The 22,202-nt window shown below is 40.5% G+C and overlaps 1 protein-coding gene across 27 annotated transcripts in view; it reads right to left on the minus strand.

Annotated features, from left to right (window-relative positions):
* tnrc6b (trinucleotide repeat containing adaptor 6B) overlaps positions 1–22,202 on the minus strand; it is a 139,547-nt gene that overhangs the window by 46,331 nt on the left and 71,014 nt on the right. For 26 of the 27 annotated variants that reach the window (XM_062981018.1, XM_062981014.1, XM_062981034.1 and 23 more), the window contains 3 exons: positions 15,979–16,000; positions 9,326–9,670; positions 43–2,364 (listed from right to left, as the gene is read on the minus strand). In XM_062981018.1, the coding sequence (XP_062837088.1) occupies positions 43–2,364; positions 9,326–9,670; positions 15,979–16,000 (2,689 nt within the window). The remainder of the gene's footprint in view (positions 1–42; positions 2,365–9,325; positions 9,671–15,978; positions 16,001–22,202) is intronic. The other variant, XM_062981040.1, reaches the window with a different exon arrangement.

Here is a 22,202-nt window from a genome sequence, read left to right on the forward strand (position 1 = left end):
AAACAGTTTGTATCATAAAAAGGAAGACATTATGCACAATACCTGAGGTTGCTACTTTGCTTGGTCTTGGAGTTGGGAGGTTCTGTTCTCGTGGAGCTTGTCCACCTTGTGAGTTCTTATCCCACAGATTCACATTCTTATAGTTGTAACTGCTGGGGTCTCCCCATGCTGAAGTGCCATCATCAATATCCATTTTTCGACTAACTGATTGGGGGGATGGTTCTTCCCAGCCACTTGGCTCATCATCTTTTGAGGCATTTGGCTGTGGCCCACTGTTCCAGTTAGGATTGGGTGGCCTCCCATTACCTGGAGGTTGTGGCGGTGGGCCCCAGGAGCCAGGTGTCTCTGACTGCTGGTGGTGTGGCTGCTGCTGATTATTCCAGGAATTGGGTTGTCTACCAGTATCGTTCCATGTTGGAGTTCTTTTATTATTATTATCCCACCCTCCTTTTGAAGAACAGTTTGCATTTGCACTATTACCCCAAGTTCCAATTTCATTTTGACCGGCTTCCCCCCAACTTGACATTGGCTTGCTTGCTGAACTTTCCCAGTTGTTATTTTTTGTTTGTTCAACATCCTCTCCCCAGCCATTTTTCCCAGAAGACCAACCCTGATTAGGTGGCCGCCCATTCCAACCTGGGTCTTTGTTGGAATTTTCATTCCAAGATGTTGTCACTTTCTCATCAGGTCTTCCTCCTCCCCAATTAGTACTGCTATTCTTATAATCATTCCATCCTCCAGTGTTTTTGGGCTCCTTCCATTCTGTTGGAGTAGAGAGCTCACCCCATCCAGACTTGATTTGATTGCTTTGGCTGGGTGCATCTCCCCAGCCCCCTGAGCTCTTTGTCTGTATGGTAGAACTCTCCCACCCCTCAGTTCCTTTATCCGTCTTCCCCTCTGCCCTTGGCATTTCTTCTATGTCCCAAACAGTATCTTGCTTGATTTGAGTTTGACCCCATCCAGTATTTGAAAGCACTCGGGGGTCCAAATCAGTCCTGCTCAACAAAGTCTGCAAGACTGCTTGGCAATCAGGATGTGTAGGCCTGTATGATCGACGTCCAGAATTGTGACTATCACTACTTCCTGCTTTATGGTTGCTTCCAGTGCTTTGACCTCCAACCTCACTTCCTGTAGAGCTGGAAGATCTTCCCCAACAGGGAGCCTGGGAATTGCCTTGATTTTCAGGAAGGGGGTGGCCCTTTTGATTGTCCCATGCTCCAGTGCTAGAATTTGGTTGGTTTGGACCACTCCATTCTCCAATCTTCAATTCATCTGACCCAGACGGCTGTTTCCATTCTCCCTGAGACACCCCTGATGTCATTTTGTTCCCTTCACTCCATTTGCTTTCACTAGAGTGTTGAGGGCCAATGGTCCAAGACCCATCACCCGTAGACCTGTTACTGTTATCCCAAGAATCATTTCTTGACCCATTCGATTTTTGAACAGAAGCTCCTTTCCATGAGTCCTCCCTATCCTTTCCATTGTTCCCATGATTTCCAGAATTGCTTTGACAAGAAGCACTGTCCATTCCAGAAGTCCCCCTAACTGTACCCCAAGACCCAACACTCCCAGTCTTTTTCTCTCCAGTGCTTTGTGAAGGGGCTTCAGTGCTCCTGGAGGGGTTCCCAAAGCCCATTTCAAAGGACATTCCCTTATTCTCCATTGGGTTTGGTGAACTTAAGTTCAAGGAGTTAGTGTTTCCATTTTTTGGTCCATCAGTGTTGTGAATTTGAGCCTGTTCTCTGCAAGAGACAAAGTTAACACCCGCATTTTCCATCTTTGACTGCTGTTCCCTAGAAGTCTGACCTGCTGTATTGATCTGTGCATTGGATCCACCATTATCAGATTCTGAATTCCCCTTTCTTGAGTTACCCTCTTGGATTAGTGCTGGCCAAGCAGATGGGTTGCTATTTGGGTTAAAGTTGGTGAAGCCAGGACTGGGTCCAACTCTGTCCTGCCCACTCACGTTCCTCCAGTTTGTTAGACCACTGGTACTCTCTGATGCAGGGTTGGAAGATTGAACAGATTTAGCCTTAGGGTCAGATTTCCAAGCCCCAAGATTACATTCGTTACCAGAGCTTCCAGACTGGCACTGATTTCCTTTTCCTTTGTTGCTAGTGGTGCTTCCTGGCAGAGTGTTCTTCTCTAAACCAAGGTTCGAGGCACTGTTGTTGTCTGTGGTGTTTTCGGAAGAAGATTCTGTATCTTTGCTGGCAATACAAGGCCACTCTTCCATGTCAGACCCGTCTACAATCACCTTGTCCCAGACGTGAGTTGGGTTGGCATTGGTGCTGTTGGAGGAGGCTCCAGGACCCCAAGTGGAATTTGCATAATTTGAAGCAGCAGCACCTCCAGTTATTGAATCTAAAATCAAAGCATATGAAAAATTATGCAGAAACATATAGAAGATTCCAAATATCATACAGTCATACTTCCATATCCATGAATTTCACCTTCCACTGCTTAAAATATTCCTAAAAGAGGGGGGAGGGGTCCCACAAAAGAAAGCATTGAGAAAGCCACAAGTTTGACACCTATGTACTACGCTATTGTATACAATGGGCCTCGAGTATTCATGGATTTTTTTATCCACAGGGAACCAAGGGCCCATTATATGACTTCTTGTATGCATAGCCTGAAATTCATGTTATTTACAAACAAACAATATTTTGAACTACAAATTGTGACATTGAGATGCTACATGTCACTAGCACCCTCTCTCTCTCAATCTCTCTCTCTCTGTGTGTGTGTGTGTGTGTATGTGTGTGTATACACACAGACACACACACACACACATTCAGTAAGAAGACTGCCCATAAATAGTTATCAACACAGTACCTAAATGAAGTCTCTATTTTCAGATAAGGTATGCTTGTAAGAGTTGTAATTTTTAAAAAAAACACCTTTTTCTAGGATGTCTATAAGGACACTAAATGATAAAAGAATGGAGGAAGTGTTTTCTTTAGCCCTGTCTTTGAGATTGCACAATCTGGCTAGCACTGGAAATGGCATGCTGAACCACATCCAGCCCGGTGACCTTGTGTTCTTAATGCTTTATATAGTTTGTGTATCAGTACTTAATAGCTAAGAATACTGTATAAAATCAAACAAATATATTTCTAGCTCAAAAGATTCTGATGACTAATATCAAGCAAATGTAACTTCCAAATGTGGCTTGTGAGAAATATACCAACCAGATTTGGGTGGGGTGGGATAATGAACCGGTGCTTGGCCGCTGTGTTGGACTGGATGAGGGCAAACAAACTGAAATTGAATCCAGACAGGACAGAGGTCCTCCTGGTCAAACATAAGGCCGAACAGGGCATAGGGTTACAGCCTGTGTTGGAAAGGGTCACACATTCCCCCTGAAAACACAGGTTCGCAGCTTGGGCATTCTCCTGGATTGATCACTGAGCCTGGAACCCCAGGTTTCGGTGGTGACCAGGGGAGCATTCGCACAATTCAGACTTGTGTGCCAGCTGGGCCCGCACCTTGGGAAGTCTGACTTGGTCATGGTGGTCCACGCTCTGGTTACATCCCGTTTGGATTACTGCAATGCGCTCTAGGTGGGGTTGCCTTTGAAGACGGCCCAGAAGCTCCAATTAGTACAACGGGTGGCAGCCAGATTAATAACTGGGGCGGCCAATATGCTACCAAGCCCAATTCAAAGTGCCGATTTTGACCTATAAAGCCCTAAACAGTTCTGGCCCAACGCATCTCCTCCTATGAGCCACCAAGAACCCTAAGATCGTCTGGGGAGGCCCTGCTCTCGGTCCCACCTGCCTTGCAGGCACAGCTGGTGAGAACGAGGGACAGAGCCTTCTCAGTAGTGGCTCCTCGGCTATGGAACACCCTCCCCAGCAACATTTGGCAGGCCCCAACTCTTCTGGGCTTTAGGAAAACCCTAAATACATGGTTATGTGCGCAAGCGTTTAATGAGTAAGTACAACGACTTGACATGGTCTGAACTAAGATTTATGCATGAGGTCCTCAGATGAATGATTTAAATATACTTATGTTTTTAAAATTCTGTATAATGTGTTTTTATTCTGTATTGTTATTTGATTTGTATGCACAATTTTAGTAAATTGTTTAGGGCATTGAATTTTGCCAATTTATGTCAGCCGCCTTGAGTCCCCTTGGGTGAGAAAGGCGGGGTAAAATGCTGCAAATAAATAAAGCTAGCTTTGGATCTAATCCCTAGTCATATTTTCTGGGAAAAGCCAAGTTATGAACCATTCATCTCTATATATAAAAGGCTTTTGGCATCGCGGCGACGCACAAAGAAGCAAAACCCCAAACCCCCCAAACTTGAAAATTCACCACACAAACCATCATCCCCGCCTCCAGTATGATACCACACCATTATATTAAAAACACAATCACACGGCTGACAAAAGGCCAAAAACCGCAACAGGCGAACTGCGCCTGCGCCAACATAGGACCCGCCGCCAGTCCCCTTACCCGGAAGGCAAAAGCAGCCCCAGACAAAGCGAGGAGGCGGAGAGAGGCCGCCCCTCCCCAGGCCGTGCCACCTCTTCTTCACCACGGCCGACTCCTCCAAGACCTCACCTTCCCCTCAGAAGGAGGAAACGCTGCCGGGAAACCTGGTCTTCCTCCTACCCGCCACCCCACCTCCTCCTCCTTCCTGAGGCACCACCAGGCCTCCTTGGGCCCACGGAATGCCTCCACCTCACAGCCTGGACCTTGACTCCAAACCAACTCCCTGACCCCTCCCCCCTTTCTTCTCTTTCGAAACAAGACCACAACTTTCCATTTCTTCCCTCCCACTCCTCTTATTCCTCCTCCTCCACTCATAAAATCAAGGCCCATCCAACACGCTCCACCACCCGACCCCTCCCACTCTTCTTCCTCTATTTCTCTAAACAAAACCCACCCAAGACAACCCACACCCACCCATTTCCTCCCACCCACCCCTCCCCTTCCTCCTCCATTCCTACACACAAGGTCCACCCACTACAACCAAGAGCCCCCATCTCTACCCTTTCCAAGCAAGACCACAACCATCCACTTCCTCCCTCCCACCCTCTCCTTCCTCCTCCATTCATACAAACAACACCCACCCACTCCAACCCACAACCACCCATATCCACAATATCACATTTCAACTGGATTATCTTCACTTATAATCAACTTCTACCCTCCATCTACACTGACACACCAACCCAAACAAAACCATATCCCGTTTCAAAGCCATGGGCCAGGCAAACTAACTCTAACAACACACCACATTCAAAAACACACCTACACCATCTCTTATACAACTCTAATATACCCATAATAACGTAATCTCTACCCATTCACAACACCTACAACATCTATTATAAAACGAATATACCGATGGTAACATACTCTATACCCATTCAGAAAACCTACAACATCTCTTACACAATTCCAATATCCCGATGATAACGTACTCTATCCCCATTCAAAACACCTACACCATCTCTTATACAACTCTAATATACCGATAATAACATAATCTCTACCCATTCACAACACCTACATCTCTTATACATCATCCATACTTACCTCCAACAGACAAAAAAAAAAGCCAATAATCACAAACATATATTCACAACCTTTAGGACATAATATCCCCTAATGACGCAGCGTCTTCAAGCGCTAACCTACTCAACTTCTCCAACGAAATGTTGCAGGTATTGAATTTGGGAAACGGAGTCAACCCCCACTATTACCCCACCTTCTCCCAACCCAACAGTTCCAAAACATCCAAATATCAGTACATCAATACCTACTCCTCCGATGCAAAACTAACGGCGCTCCATACAGTCATACCACCCACATGACCTCCAAGGACTCTACGAACAATGCCACCTGTTCGACTTACAAATACACATGATCACCAATCCGCACACTCACACACAACTGGACTTAATATCAGGGGGAAACCTTTACCGTTGACCTTAACTACCACCAATTCCTCAATACTTTATTTCCCATACCACCATACTTTGCCACAGCAACGCGTGGCGGGCACAGCTAGCTATTTTATGAAATAAAAGCCCGAAGGCTACCAACTGTTCACCAATTTTAAAAATGCTCAAATATTTGATCACTTTCATGCCCTCATCATTTGTCAATTTTCATGATATTCCTTTTTGAGACTGGGTAACTTCATATCTACTGTACGAAACTCCCCTTGTTTATAGAGGCAACTTAGATCCCAGTATCTCCTGTCTATCCAAGGCTATTTCTCTACCATGGCCAATCTACTTAGGTTTTTGTTTTGTTTTCAATAACAGCTACCAGATCATCCTAGGAAGTTCACAATCAAAACATTCCTGGTTCTCTTGCTACCAGTCTCCAATATTAATGGTATCCTTCTCTCTTTGATGTAACTTGGTACTGCTTTACAGTGGCGCTAGTATTTTTGGGATGGGCAAATCAGAAGGCGATTTTTCTATATTTGTTGGTTGGCAGGCTCAGCTGGTTCCCCATGCTTTTTAACATATACATAAATCACTGAGGTACTGTCTCAGATTTAAAGCTTTCAGTATACTAATGACAATTAAATCTTTCATTTCCATTTAATTTAAAAAAAGCCACTTTGGATCAAACCACTGTCTATTATCAGTAAAGGACTGGATGACAAGAGAACCAAGAGAAACTAAACTGAGATAAGATAGATGCTCCTGTATAGACAAAAAGCAAATCGGGGAATAAAGACTCAAAATATGCCAGAATTTTCCCAAAACACAGGTTTGTACCTTGAGTATATTCCTAGACTTGGCTCTGTGCACGGCCATCCAAGATTTCAATGGTGGACACAGTGCATCTGCACAGATATAAAAGATGCCAACTGGACCTTTTTCTGCAGGTGCTTGATCTGAGCACTGGAACAGGCCTTGGTCATAAGACATATTGAGTACTGTAATGCACTCTAGCTGAGGCTGTCTTCAAAAGCAGATGTGGCTCCAAGAGGCTGCAGCCAGACTAGAGCTCGTTACAGGAGGAATAGATACTCCATGTTACAACAATAGACTACTGATCTCTTCCAAGCAGATTTCAAAGTGGTGATTATAACCAATAAATAATAATCTACACAGCTTGAGTCCAGACAACCTTAAAGACCACAGTTGTCATATATGTCTATCTGAGTTTAGAGAGCTATAGGGAAGCATTCTATCTTCAAAACCTTATTAGGTGAATCCAGAAACGGAGGGTCTTCATGGTGGCTACTTCCAGATTATAAAATTTCCTTTTAGACAAGTCGTCTTCTTTCAGGTTAAATTGATCCCTCTCAAATTACTTTCTACCAGATGGCAAATAATGTTTTTTAAAGACAAATCTTTGGCCACTAACTGGCTTTTGCAGTGGGTTCTCTTAATGCTGGACTGTGTCCTCTATTCTATTTAAAAGATATTAGAATTTGTTTTCATCCAGTGTTTGGTTATGACAGAAGAGGCTCTATTAATTTTTTGAAGTTACAACTGATTGGTTTTAGCTGTATTAACCAATTTTAAAAGAACATTGCCTCTGAATATAGAGCAAGTAACTGGAGATGCATCAAAATGTGGGTCTTCTGTTTACATGCTATAAATAGCAGTTCTGAAGCATGAAGGAATTCCCATACTAGAATTACTTGTAACAATTTACCACTCATGAAGCCTAGACCTTTCAACATCAATTAATACGGGGTAGAAGAATGACAAGATTCAGACACTTTCTTTGACTTCTATCAACTATGGTCTTTTCAGTTTTTCCTCCTACTGATTCCAACAGGAACCACACAAACAAGAAAACAAACCAATGCATTGTTGGGGGAATATGACTTTGTTTCTAGCATCTCAAAGACCTTGATTGATCTAACCAACCATACCTTTTAATACCACTGTCAGAATAATAATAATAATAATAATAATAATAATAATAATAATAATAATAATGATGATGATGATGTTGCCATCCCAGGTGATAGTCGCATTGACGAAAAACAACAGGAAAAACTCAGCCGCTATCATGACCTCAAGATTGAACTTCAAAGACTATGGCAGAAACCAGTGCAGGTGGTCCCGGTGGTGATCGGCGCATTGTCCTCCCTCTTTTCAAAAAGCCAAGAATTCAAATTGAGCCCTAATATGCTTACTTCTGTATAAACATGAACTAGCTGAAAGACTATAGCCTCATATTGGTAAAGTTTTACTTTTTAAATAAAAAACCCCAATGCGCATGAAAACCAACACATACAAATTGAGCAGGAGCTTCCTGCAAACAGGCATGAGGGCATCACTGGCAGAGATCAATTTCAACTACTGTTTTCCTGTCTGATTTAGAAGAAATATAGAGTTTAAACAGATAAATTAAAATGAACCCTAACAGTTACTAGGAGAAGGAAGAAACTGAAAATAAAATGCAAGCCAGGCTACAGAAGTGATCAAAAATACCAAGGGATTAATTTGAAACAGTATAAAAAGACAGTGCTTACTCATTTGTGAGTTAGCAATATATTTGCTATATGTTGGGAACACTTTTTGTTTTTGCATTTAAATATACATATACAAAGAACAGAGTATAAAAATGGTGCTGCAAACGCTCATTTCAAAATGTCAGAAGGATTATTCAGCAGCCATAAGGGCTCAGCAAAGTCTGCTATGCCCACTCACTGTACAAATTCAAGTAATTAAAAACAGTCATAAACAACAGAGTACCTTGAATGCAGCCAATCTACAGAAACTTTGCATGTAGCTTGTAACAGAAAATAAATTGGCAGCAATAGTTTTGCCAAACTAAAGTAGCATACAGAGAGTATGCAAGATAAATGATTATTCAAAGTCTGATTTGCAGTTTCCTGTGAACTGTATAAGGAAGCCTGGTACTTACAGATGGTGCTGAAGTCTATAGAAAGATTTTCAATTAAAATTAAACCATTCAAATAATCCCTGCTTATCAAGCATGTCAAGTTTTAGGTGGCATAGACTTCATAGCTACAATCCTCCCATATCCAATTACCAACTCTCTCCACCTTCCTGGATTTCAATTCTCAGGGTACAGAAATAGCATCTGTACCCCTTTTGGCATCTTTGTAAAACTCATAGATGATTCAAAACAATGGCTTAATATTCCCGCTACACTGAATTAAAATGTTGAAGTTAACTAAATTAAATTTAATAATTAAATATATATTTTGCTGTAACTATTTTTTAACTTTTTCTCAAGCTATTTACTATAGAAACAGGAAAGTTTGCAGAATACAACCATATCAGTTAAAAGTAATTGCTATGAAAGGTCAATTATTATAATGTAGCATTAAAGTCAAAATTCAGATGAAAAGCTTTCATACCTGTTGCAGACCCACTGTCACACGGCAGCAACACTCCTGGTACTGGTTGTGCGTTGTTTGGATTTGCTCCAGGTGCTGAAGAAGCAGACAACCCTACTCCACTCCCAAGGAGCATACAGGATGGCGGAGGGGGCTGCCCACGTTTCAGTAACACTTTGTGGTCCTGCTGGCAACGGAATCGCGGCGGCACCTCCCGAGGCATGTAGCGGGCGGCGCTTGGCGGTTGACCGTTCGGCACTGCCACCCTTTTGGCATTGTTGCCACCATTAACAGGTGGCGATGGAGAGCTGCCAATCGGGCTGGCGGTCACTGGTTGGCTTAAACTTGGTTTCGTCGCTTCGGGCACTACAATAAAAAAAACAAATATTTACATTTTAAATTGCTTTAAGCGTCAAAGAGAGCTTCTTTTACAAGATTATGTTTAAAGGAATTTCAACCTTTAAATATATTAGATGAATGAAGGCGAAGACAACTGTTCTTTCCAAGAGTTCTAAAGGTAATCACAATTTATTAAAGGGAAATTTCCATGTGAATGAAAGAACGTCTATATCTAGGAACACCAACTAAAATGAAACTACTGTTAGCTTCCACAACCAAACAATGAAAATCCACATGATGATCATTAAATTTGCAAGACCATTAGAAAATATAGGACCTCTTGGTAGAGATTTTCTTTTCAACTTTTAATACAGGTTGCTATAAAATAGCTAAATTCTCAACATTGTCATGAACTAAGTCTCTAACTCTGGATGATGAACCTTACCAGATGCTAAAGAGAAAAGACCTGCCTGGTGTGTCAATCAAAAATGACCCCCAACACCGCCATGGCATGACTGCTAACCATGGCTGTTGAGACTACCATCATGCCATAATATACAATCTGTCTTCCCTATAATTTTTGTCAACAGAAGGAGTGGGAGAAACCTGTAGAAGAGGTTATTCCCATCAATACAGAAAAGCATCCTTAGGTACCAGAACAGGAAACAAAACATTTCCACGTGCAAAAAGTTACATTCAGAAGAGTGCTTGATAAAATATTTTTCAAAATGCTAAGGATCTTGAATATCGGTATCTAAGATGTGGAAAATCTTTTCAATCTTATTTCCACTTTTGTCTCAGCTGACAGTAATGGTCCAAAGCAAAACAAATATGGAGAATATTTTGAAGTATAGCCATAAAGATGAAGATGTTGAGGGAACATATGCAGCCTTTAGTACTGAACAGTGGAGTCCTGAGCAGGTGTTTATGCAAACACTTCTTATCTGCTTAAGTTCTGACAGAGTGCAATCAAACTCAAAGAATCACTTTGATGAGCAGAGATATCATGTATGTCTCCCCTAGAGAGGAACCAACACAAAGGATTTCTAGAGCAAAGCTTCTTAAACTGTGGGTCCTGACTCCAAATGGGGTCTCCTTAGCTCAATTTTGGGGTCACAACAAATTTGGCAATAGTAAAACTGGTGTCCACTTTAGTCATTTACATGAATTTGTAAGCAATAATATGCAGTCTTTACATTAGATTCTGCAGAACATGCTTCAGTTGTACTTCATAAAAAGGAAAATCAGCCTGTTTAGCAAGCCTTGTAAATTCTGATTTATTATCAGTAAATGTACTTATCTATCTGGGGTCATGTAAAAGTTTATTGAGTGGAAAGGGGGTCGCAGGGGAAAAAGTTTAAGAAGCCCTGCTCTAGAGAATCTAACGATTTGTACTATTTCCTGTTGATTCCCAAGTGCTGAATCTAGAAAACCTGGGCAAGTTATTCTGCCTGCCTTCTCATCAGAACCCAAAATTTGCAAATTTATTAACACGAAAAGATTGGCATTGTGAATGCTTAATGCCAAGGGAATGACAATAATGACTGTATAAAAGACAGGAACATTGTAAATATTAAAGCTCTCTTTTTCAATTATTCATTACATTTTTCTCAGAGGGCATTTGAAATAGCCTGCTGAAAACCAATCCTTTTCTGGACTGAAGGCCTCTAAATACTTTCTCAGATTGCACGGAAGCTCATGCTACCTTGAAGGTGATAGTGAAATGTAGGGGGCATTGGAGCCAGCCCACAATCATGAGTGCAAAACATTTCAAAAGGCATCAATCAAAAATTGGTACAAAACAAAGTACCAGTACAAAAACTGGAAACAAAACTGGCTGGAAGTAATAATTTACTTCCATTTCTTCTTCTATATGAGTAAACACGCCATAATCAAAGCTGGGTTTTAAGCAACCAAATCACCTGAGCTGAAAGGCTCTTCCCAAGCAGTCAACCTTGAGCTGAGTTAAGTTTGTGTTTTGAAAAATAGCAAATATGAGCCATAGACTTTATGGTCCTTGCCTAGACAATATGCACACCCTAAAATCTAAAAGGGCAATTTATCTTCCACAGGTGAAACATAATTTAAATAAAGACTCTGAAACCTTTTACTAGACAACACATGTGGAATAAAAGATTCAATGACAAAAATATTAAAAATGTAGAAAGAAATTTTGAATATTAGAACAATATGAAACATTATGAGATCAGCCAATAAAGAGAACATTCCTAAAGATGCTACTAACATGGCAGACACGACATAATTACAGAGATTTATCTGAGATATGCATGGTCATGAACATTGAGGGAGAAGATGAGGTTCCACCAAAGATTGCTCAATATTTCAGGAGGAGCAACAGAACCAAAATACATGTATGTATTTTCAGAAGTATTACAAAGAAGCAGCAAGCAGTTCCAACTCTTAATGTTTTTAAGAAGAGAATGAAGACACCACTTTCACATTGGCCTTTTAAAACTGTTGAATTACAATTTGTTTTTCCACTGTAATGTGTATTGTGATTGTTATGATTTCACACTTGGTTTAATTTTTTATTATGTTTGTTGAGTGTTTTTATTTTAAAATGAAGGACAGGTGCAAATATAATCAAATCTACCAGGTCTGATGCTATTAATTTTTTAAAAAAAATAAATGATGTGGATCTCGGATTGGTCAAATAAAGTATATAGATGAAACTAAATTGTGTGCAGAGTTTCCTCTTTCATTTGGTTAAAGAAATGAAATAAACTGAGAAAAGAGATTTTAAAGGCCAAAATGATATACCGGTATGTAGAATTCACATAAGATGATGGGGCCTAACATATTTAGAATACCTAAGAAAATCAGCTGTTCTATTTAAGGGTAGAAATTTGATTCTATGTTAGAAATAATTTGTTTAAAATATGTGTAGTCCACTTTTATTTATTAGAATAAATATGGCATCTCAAAAGCCATAGTCACCAAAAAGAGCATAAAATCAGTTAAAACAGCAATTATAAAATTGTAAATGCGTAAAACTATAAAACCAAAATAAAAAGATGTTCAAGAGATTGACAGATTTTAACACTGCAGAAACAGAATAAACAGAGGAGAAAAGGGTTCTTTGAGTACAATATATATGTGTAGCAAGACAAACATCACTTGCTTCACGTGCTTTTGTAATTGAGAGGACACTTTAAATTACTTTAAAGAGCAAACTGGCCCGACAGGAAGGGGACAGTCTTTTGAAAGCCAGTGGCGCTGAACAATAAAGTTCCAGAAAAAACTCTTTCAAGTTGGCCTAGAAACAAATAGAGTGAATGCGGTTATTTCATCAAAAGTGTAGCATGTCCCCAATCAGAGATGTAAAAATTTTGGAAATTCTGAAAGCATGAATTACAATCCTTTTTTTCTGGAGAGCATTCTGGCAGAAAAGAGATGTAAACAAAATGACACACACACACACACACACAACTTTTTCCTATATGAAACCCAAATTTTCATTCTATGCTGTTTCTGGAATTTGAGAAAAAAATTAAGAACATTTCACTAATTAAAAGAATAAAATATATTGTTTGAGATTTTCTATGTTCTTCAAACCCCATCTCCTCAGATATTTCTACAATCCAAAGAATACTGGAATGAAAATTTGTGGGGATTGAAATTAAGCCAAACCAAAATGTATGAATTCCTGGGTATGTGAATATGAACAACCTGTTCTTTTCCACCTTAGTATTCTTAGGGACACACCTCAGTTATAAACATTTTGTGTCAAAATAAGTAACGTAAGATAATAATCCAGGAGCATACAAAAACACACGTATGTATTGATTATTTTAACTTCTGGGGGAAATATGGCATGTTTTATAACCATAGAGTCAACAAGCACAGTAGCAAAATTTCAATCTCAGACAAGAGAATGCGTGGGATCCATTCTTGTTAAACTCCCACCACCACTATCATTAGATAAAGATGATTGTTGTTGTAGTCCAGTGGTTCTCAACCTGTGGGTAACCAGATGTTTTGGCCTTCAACTCCCAGAAATCCTAACTGCTGGTAAACTGGCTGGGATTTCTGGGAGTTGTAGGCCAAAACACCTGGGAACCCACAGGTTGGGAACCACTGCTGTAGTCCAACACTATCTGGAGAGTCACCTATGCACTGTGTCTGGTTGAAACTATATATTCCAATTTTCTATTGTGTTATTTTTCCCTATTAGCCAGTAAAGAGATTCCATTAGTTTCTCTATGTACTCATGTATAAATCTAAAAAATGTAAACAAAAATCACAGGTCAATGTAAGAACAGAAAAGGAACCATTTTTTTCTGAGTGCAGTGGCAAAAAGCAAAGGTAGTCCATCCCTGGAACACTTCTATTCTCTGCACTCTGGTTCCACTTTTGGCGTTTTTGGATACTGGGGTGGGATAATGGTAACAGTAACAACCAGGGAAAGCATTGGTGTTTTCCCCTCTGCGTACTAACCCTTGATTTATTCATAAATCATAAAAATCCATAATTTTGTCCTGCTTTTGACTTACATATGAAGTACCATATTTACTCAAGTCTAATGCATCTCGATTTTGAGATGCACATTACCAAAAAATGCATTTGCCATGCATTTTGAGCCCCTCCCCAGCTGAGTGCAAGCAAAAGCAATGCTGGGAAGGGATGCTGGGAAAGGATGATAGGAAGGGAGGGGGATTGTTTCTCCTTTGCCTCTCAGCTGAGAGAGGAAGGAAAAGTGGCTAGGAAAGGGTGCTGCTTCTCCTTGCCTTTCAACTGAGAGCCAAGAAAAAAAAAAAACCCCAGCTTTTTTTTTGAGGGGGGGGGAGTGTCTTTCACTGGAGGGAAGTGGTACCCCCCCCCCATGCCAAAGCTTCCCAACTGGCCTCCTTCACAGCTTTAAAGAGGCCAGTTTGGAAGCTGCTCCTCCTCCATGAGCCCAAGGGGCATAGGCAAGGTTTAGCTGCAGAACTGTAATGCACCATAGAATGTAATGTGCATCCCCATTTTGGCTAAACAATGTGGCAATTTGGCTGAAAAAGATGTGCATTATATGGTAATCAAGATTGAAGATCATGGAAAAGAACCAAATTCCAACCATTACTAAGAAGTGATTCAGTTCTTTAATTGAAATAGGCCATTTATTTATTTATCTATTTCAATTATTTATACCCCGCCCTTCTCACCCGAGGGGACTCAGGGCGGCTTACAAGTGGCAATTGATGCCGTTACACTGATATACAATAAACTAAAACGATTAAAACAGTTAAAACAGTCATAAAATACAATACACAAGTTTAAAACAATGCAAAGTGCTTATACCATTCATCCACCAGACCTTATACAAGAGCCGTAATTCAGACCGCGTCGAAGCCAACACATGCTTATTCTTCAAATGCCTGCGTACATAGCCAGGTCTTCAGTTTTTTTCTGAACCCCAAAAGGGATGGGGCCTGCCGAATGTCACTGGGTAGGGAGTTCCACAGCCGGGGAGCCACCACCGAGAAGGCCCTGTCTCTTGTCCCCACCAGCCGTGCCTGTGAGGCGGGTGGGACTGAGAGCAGGGCCTCTCCAGAAGATCTTAAGGTTCTTGTGAGCTCATAGGGGAAGATACATGAGGACAGGTAAATTGGACCAGAACCGTTTAGGGCTTTGTAGGCCAAGACCAGCACTTTGAATTGGGCTCGGTAGCATATCGGCAACCAGTGGAGCTGGCTTAACAAGGGAGTAGTATGCTCCCTGTAAGCCGCCCCAGTTAACAATCTGGCTGCTGCCCGTTGTACTAATTGGAGCTTCTGGGCCGTCTTCAAAGGCAGCCCCACGTAGAGTGCATTGCAGTAATCCAACCGGGATGTGACCAGAGCGTGGACCACCGTGGCCAAGTCAGACTTCCCAAGGTACGGGCGCAGCTGGCGCACAAGTCTGAGTTGTGCGAAGGCTCTCCTGGCCACTGCCGAGACCTGGGGTTCTAGGCTCAGCGATGAGTCCAGGAGAACCCCCAGACTGCAAACCTGTGTCTTCAGGGGGAGTGCGACCCCGTCCAACACAGGCTGTAACCCTATACCCTGCCAGCATAAAAATGTTCTGATGAAAATAAAGTAAGTTTTCAGTATTGCATCTAAAATATGCTTTCCCCAAGACTTCTATTATTCAGAATTCTTTCGCTTCCAAGATGCTAAGGACCTGGATTAGGGCAAGGCTTTAAAACTGTCCTATATTTTTTTAAAATAAAAAACAATTAACACAATTCTAGAATGAATTTCATTTTTTACCTAGTAAAGGTACAAGACTTCTGTTAGAGAGAGAATGAAAAAGCAAAATAGATTATACTTTAAGAAAAATGAAAGGTTTCTTACCTTTGGTTTTTTGATCTGTGACCTGTAAATTAAATGATAAATATAAATACGGTATATGTAAAGTTGTGTGAATTAAAGCATGCTTGAAAGATGAGACATTCCATAAATTGAAGGTTGATATTCATGCTTTAAAATGCTAGCCAAGTATCCCATTCAATATTTCTACAAGCATATATACAGCTTATGAAGAAATAATATAGTTTCTTCTTCTTAAAATGTCTTAGTATTTTGCAAACAGGTCTAGGAAAGAAATTGACTTCAATCTAAGGAAATAGATCTCAACAACAATCAATATAAATGTAAGAAAAACAACAAGTAAACTCCATGTGGACAACACCACTTTTCTCTTACACTGTTACGGCTAACGGTGCACTGTTATATCTTCAAGTGAATTCAATACTATTATGTCACAAAAATTACCTAAATACCATAAAGACACCAGGAAGGAAGCGGGGTCAGCCCTGGTTAGTACTTGGATGGTAGACCACAAGCCTACATTTCTGAGGAAGTGCCTCCGAGTACTCATTGCCTAAGAAAGCATGGCGCCATTCATGGGGTTATCATAAGTCAACAGATGACAGCACACACACACACAGACAGAAACCTGAAATCTATCCATCAAATCAATCCTAATTTTTTAAAAACCTGAAGTCCCCCACCCCGCCAAAACCCTATTTAGACAGCTTCCATGAATGGAAATAGTAAAATAATTGTTGAATCTAATGAGAAACCGAAATTTCATGAGAACAGATGGTTTTCCTACCAAGTTGCAGGAAACATGCTCACAACTATTGGTTTCCAGGTTGTTGTTTGTACAACAGATTTTGGTTTGGTTCTTTTCCAATTTACTTTATGAAGCTTTTAACTCTGATATTCTTAATCTAAGAAAACAGAGTAGGTGTGCAAACTACAGACCCATCTGATTATCAAGTGTTAATGTTAAATTACTAGTTGCCGTTCTGGCAAATTGGCTACAAAATATGGCAACAACCTTAATCCATCCAGCCTCATGAACTGATAAGATTACTCACAGGTTTGATTGATTAAATGCCTGAAAAACTGTCCCTTCTTGACATTGCTTCATTTGATGTTGACAAAATTAAATGCAAGTTCATTTTTAAGCCCTTAAAGAACTTTGGTTGTCATCAAAGTTTTTGAAACAGATACAATTTTTTCACTTCTATACTAGTCTTAGAGTGAAATCTATTTATTGTATTTTGAATCTCTTTTTGATGGACAGTTTTATGTCTGTTCATTTGAGATAAGGATGCCATGATTTCTGCTACCAGGCTGGCTTGACCTATGATTTCTCATCAATTACAATTTGCTAGTTTGCCATTTCACACATGCTAAAATAACTTTGAAAGCAGAAGTGGATAAACTGCAATTTATAAGTTGGATCAATTCACTGGTCTAGATAAATAATTGTTGCCACTTTCAATATTGCAGTCAACTTGTTGCAGATGTGTGCACTATGGCAATATTTAGAACTACAATACCCGAAGATGTCTATATATGGTCTGTGTGCTGCTGGTACTTTTGGTTTGCAGGAAACAGTAATTTTATCCTTAGAGAAAGTAAATCCAATACTACAAACTACAAAATTTGATGTCAATGAAATTACTGGAATGTAGAATAAGACTGTTCTATGGAAAACTGTCCTAACTATTTATCTAAAATGTATCTAGTTTTAAATTGAAATACGACTCATCAGAAAATGATGCTCTGAAAGAAACTGTCTACTGCAATTGGATGTTGGCAATGTAATACAGATAATGCTTCCTGTGTCATATGATCGTGATAAATTAAATGTTGATGTTTTTATTTATTTTGAATTTTAATGCATTGTGTATATATGTCTGTACTTACTTAGGTGATCCCTCGTAGTTCGAGGATGATTGTCCTCCATCCTGGGGGTGTGTCCGTAGATGGCTGAAGAGACCTATTCTTGATCTGCATGTTCTCCCACAGTGAGGACATTGGTTTCCAGGTGGAAGGTGGTCCCGGTCAGGGTTGGCTTGACGCTCCTTCCTCTTGGCAAGTTTCTCCCTTAAACCCTCCAATTCGTGTCTCTTCGAACTCCGCAGCACTGCTGGTCACAGCTGACCTCCAATTAGAGTGCTCAAGGGCCAGGGCTTCCCAGTTCTGTGTCTATGCCACAGTTTTTAAGGTTGGCTTTAAGCCCATCTTTAAATCTCTTTTCCTGCCCACCAACATTACATTTCCTGTTCTTGAGTTCAGAGTAGAGCAACTGCTTTGGGAGACGGTGATCGGGCATTTGGACAACGTGGCCAGTCCAGCAGAGTTGATGGCATAGGAGCATCGCTTCAATGCTGGTGGTCTTTGCTTCTTCCAGCATGCTGACATTTGTTCGCCTGTCTTCCCAAGAGATTTGCAGGATTTTTCTGAGGCAACGCTGATGAAAACGCTCCAGGAGTTTGGTGTGATGTCTGTAGACCGTCCACGTTTCGCAGGCGTAGAACAGGGTTGGGAGGACAATGGCTTTATAAACAAGTACCTTGGTATCTATACGGATGTTCCGATCATCAAACACTCTCTGCTTCATTCTGAAAAATGCTGCACTCGCAGAGCTCAGGCGGTGTTGTGTGTGTGTGTGTGTGTGTGTATGTGTGTGTGTGTGTGTATATATATATATATATATATACACACACACCGTGTTTCCCCGAAAATAAGACAGTGTCTTATATTAATTTTTGCTCCCAAAGATGCACTAGGTCTTATTTTCAGGGGGTGTATTATTTTTCTATGAAGAAGAATTCACATTTATTGTTGAACAAAAAAAGGAACATTTATTATATACTGTACAGTAGTTGTCATCACAAACCAACATAACCAGACAAACTGTGAATCCTATCAAGAATTTCTTGTTACTACCAATATTTCCATGTACAACACTCTATGGTACGTACATTTACCGATCCTGCATGCGCTGGTATTCTGTTCGTTGGGCATGCTTCCAAACAAAAACTTTGCTAGGTCTTACTTTCAGGGGAGGCCTTATATTTAGCAATTCAGCAAAACCTCTACTAGGTCTTATTTTCTGAGGATGTCTTATTTTAGGGGAAACAGGGTAGCATCAAATCGTTGCCTTTGTAAGACCACTCCGAGTCTCCTTTGGAGTGAAAATAGCAGGGTACAGGTGCCATAAATAAATAAATAAAGTGTTTAGTGGTAACAATTTTTTATTGTAGGCATTGCATCTATTGTGATTTGGGAAACTCTTTGGCATTTGATGATACACATTTTCTTTTAAATTATATTCCTGTGATGTAGTATTTAGCAAGTGGCTAACCTTTCATTTCCCTAAAGCCCTTTATTTCCCAGGACAACAAGAATTTTGAAAATCTATATAGCAAGTAGACTTTTATGTAAGTAATGTGAAATATCCACGAGCAATGCTAAAAGGGTGGAAAGCATGGTAAAAGTGGGAACATCTGCTTTTTTGCAGAGATGCTATATAAATGAAGTCTTCCTGTCTTTCTCTTTCCCATGCTAGGTTTCTGGCAGTAGTACAGCAGGTGTCAGTGAGGGAAAAGACTTGGCAGGAACCGGCAGTGTGACTAACCCCCTTTTCTCCATCTCTCATTCACTATGCATATGCAAATACAGATATTCCATAATCCAAGAATTCTGCTACCAAGCATTTTGGATAAGGAAGATTCAACCTGTACGATACTAGCTTGGTATCATAAAGGTGAAGTGATAAAATGGGCAAACAAATCCTCACAACCTTAGGGTGCTAGACAGTATTATAATCTGTGTAATATATAGGAACTACATATCTGTTCAATCTACTGTTGATGGATTGCAGTTTGTGGATACAGTCCAATTCTGCTATTTTTCTTTCAAGCTTCCTCGGTAGTATTTTCACTTAAAGGCTGCAGTTTTGAGGTCTTAGATCGAATTTCCAGAAAGACTGGTGTTTTCTGCAATTGTGTGTGTGTGTTCTCATTTTTAATGTTGATTTATATATATGTTTATCCTTCTGGAGAAAGAAAAAAGGAGACAGGTTCCATGTCTATTCTTTTAAATAGCACCTTACGCTTTTTAAGGGAATAATTAGTACATGGAGTGCATCTCCCTTTTGTTTCCTACTTGTGTGTGTGATTTTCAGTATTCTATGTTTATCTTCAGGCACAGAAACTGGCCTTTTTGTCCAGCATACAGTAATGAAAGTTATGGTTGACAGAAGAGGGCATATATCACATTAGAGGACGGAGCAAGTGAAAGCACATCTAATACTGTGGGGGATGTTTTTCGATCCTGTGATATTTCACAAGCAGATATATAGGTAGATTTGGTATCTGGGTTTATGGCAAGATGTCCTCCCCATCTGTATTGTGTATCTCCTGCAGGTAAATAACTGAAATCAGGAAGCTGTAGGCTAGCCCTTGGACTACTGAGCAGTAGAAGACCCCTTCTATATTAATGAGACTCTTAAATTTATAATACTCTGGTAAACTGATTAGAAATGCTACCTATATGCTGGATTGTATGTAAATGCTCTGTATGACATGTACAAATGTTTTCAACATGTGAGATTTATGATGCTCATTTAGGTCAATGTGCTGCCTCTGAATCACTGGATTCCTCCCCCTCCCCTCAAAAGAGCAGCTACTTCTAAGCCCATTTTGTGCTGTTCTTACTAAATGTGGTTTGATGCAAACTGCTGTAACACAATATTTCTCTCGCACGAAACTCAATCTTTCTGTTTCTCTTGTACTCCCTTGCTTTCTCATTCTCCTGATTTCTCCCCTCCCCACTGTTTGCTGTTCCTCTTTTTCATTCCTCTGCTTGCAAGCAAACCAAAACATGTTTATAAAGGCACTTCCCTCAAACCCTCATTCCCATTCGGCAAATGAATAATAAAGCTACATGAGCACAATGGAACCGGTGCTTCTTAACTTATGTTTTAAATAACATTTATATTTCTCCCCAGGAGTCTATGTGACCTCTACAAAGAGTATGTAAGCTATATTGCATAAATTACACAACATAAGCTAATTGTTTTACTTGACAAAGATACAAAAATATATAAAGGAATGGTAATATAAATGTCTTCAAATTAGAACCAAAGACATTTGGAATATCTATATATATAAAAGAGTTCTGACATCACGGCGACGCACTAAACAACTCAACTAAACACCCCCCAACCACAAAAATTACCAACACAACCCCTCATCCCCGCCTCAAGTACGAGACAACAAAATATCACACAAACAACAATCACAGGGCCAAAAACCACAACAGACCATGTGCGCCTGCACCAACACACAATCCTAGAAACGCTTCCCGCGCGCGCGTGCACACACATACCCCTCGCCCACGCGCTCAACTTCTCCCTCCTCCGGCACCGCCTCCATCTTACAAAAAAAAACTCTTCACCAATCCTTCCCTCCATCACCTTCCCCCCCACGGAACACTCCATCCTCCTCCTTCTCTCCAGGCCTCCGAGGTAAAAACAAAAACAAAAACGGAGAGCCTCCATTCAGCGGCTTCTTCGTCACCCACCTTTTCCTCTTCCAGACACTATGGCTTCATTTCTCTCCCCCTCTCTCTTTCCTCCCGATTCGAGGCAAGATTCCTGAGGGAAGAAGGGAAGAACCACCACCAGCAGCATCTTCCGACTCAAAATAATTTTCTTCTCCCTTTTCCCCACACACCCCCTCCCTCTCTCCCTTCCTTCTGCCTTACTGTCTTCCTTTTAGTACTCCTTTCCAAAACTTTCAAATGTTCTCAACTGCTGTGAATCTCAAAGGCTCCTTTAAGAGCCAGCCTCTATTCTGAGGAAACTACACTTCCCATCATGCTCTGCCATGCCTCTTCCCCAATGGCAGGGAGAGTTTGCAATGTTTCCTTAGCTACTGGAAAACTTCAATTCTTCCTCCTTTGGTTATACAACAGACAACCTTGGGTTATACAAAACCAGCACCTCGTGGCTCAAGTGACTTCACTCCAATCGATATTAAATAACAATCATAAAACAATACATTAATCAGTCAATAAATAGGCAATATACTTTCCTCCTGTTTTTCTCCCAACAGTTTCCAAAAAGCGAACCTCTGAGGATGTGCAAAGTTTCTTTTCTCTGCCATTCTGTTCTCTCTATTGTGTATAAGGGGTGGCTTTTAAATACCCCATAATATTATAATGCTATTATAATAATAAGGCTTTTTAATACTCCATACTATAATAATAAT

This window comes from Anolis carolinensis, chromosome 5, assembly GCF_035594765.1.
Source record: "Anolis carolinensis isolate JA03-04 chromosome 5, rAnoCar3.1.pri, whole genome shotgun sequence".
Taxonomy (NCBI): Eukaryota; Metazoa; Chordata; class Lepidosauria; order Squamata; family Dactyloidae; genus Anolis; species Anolis carolinensis.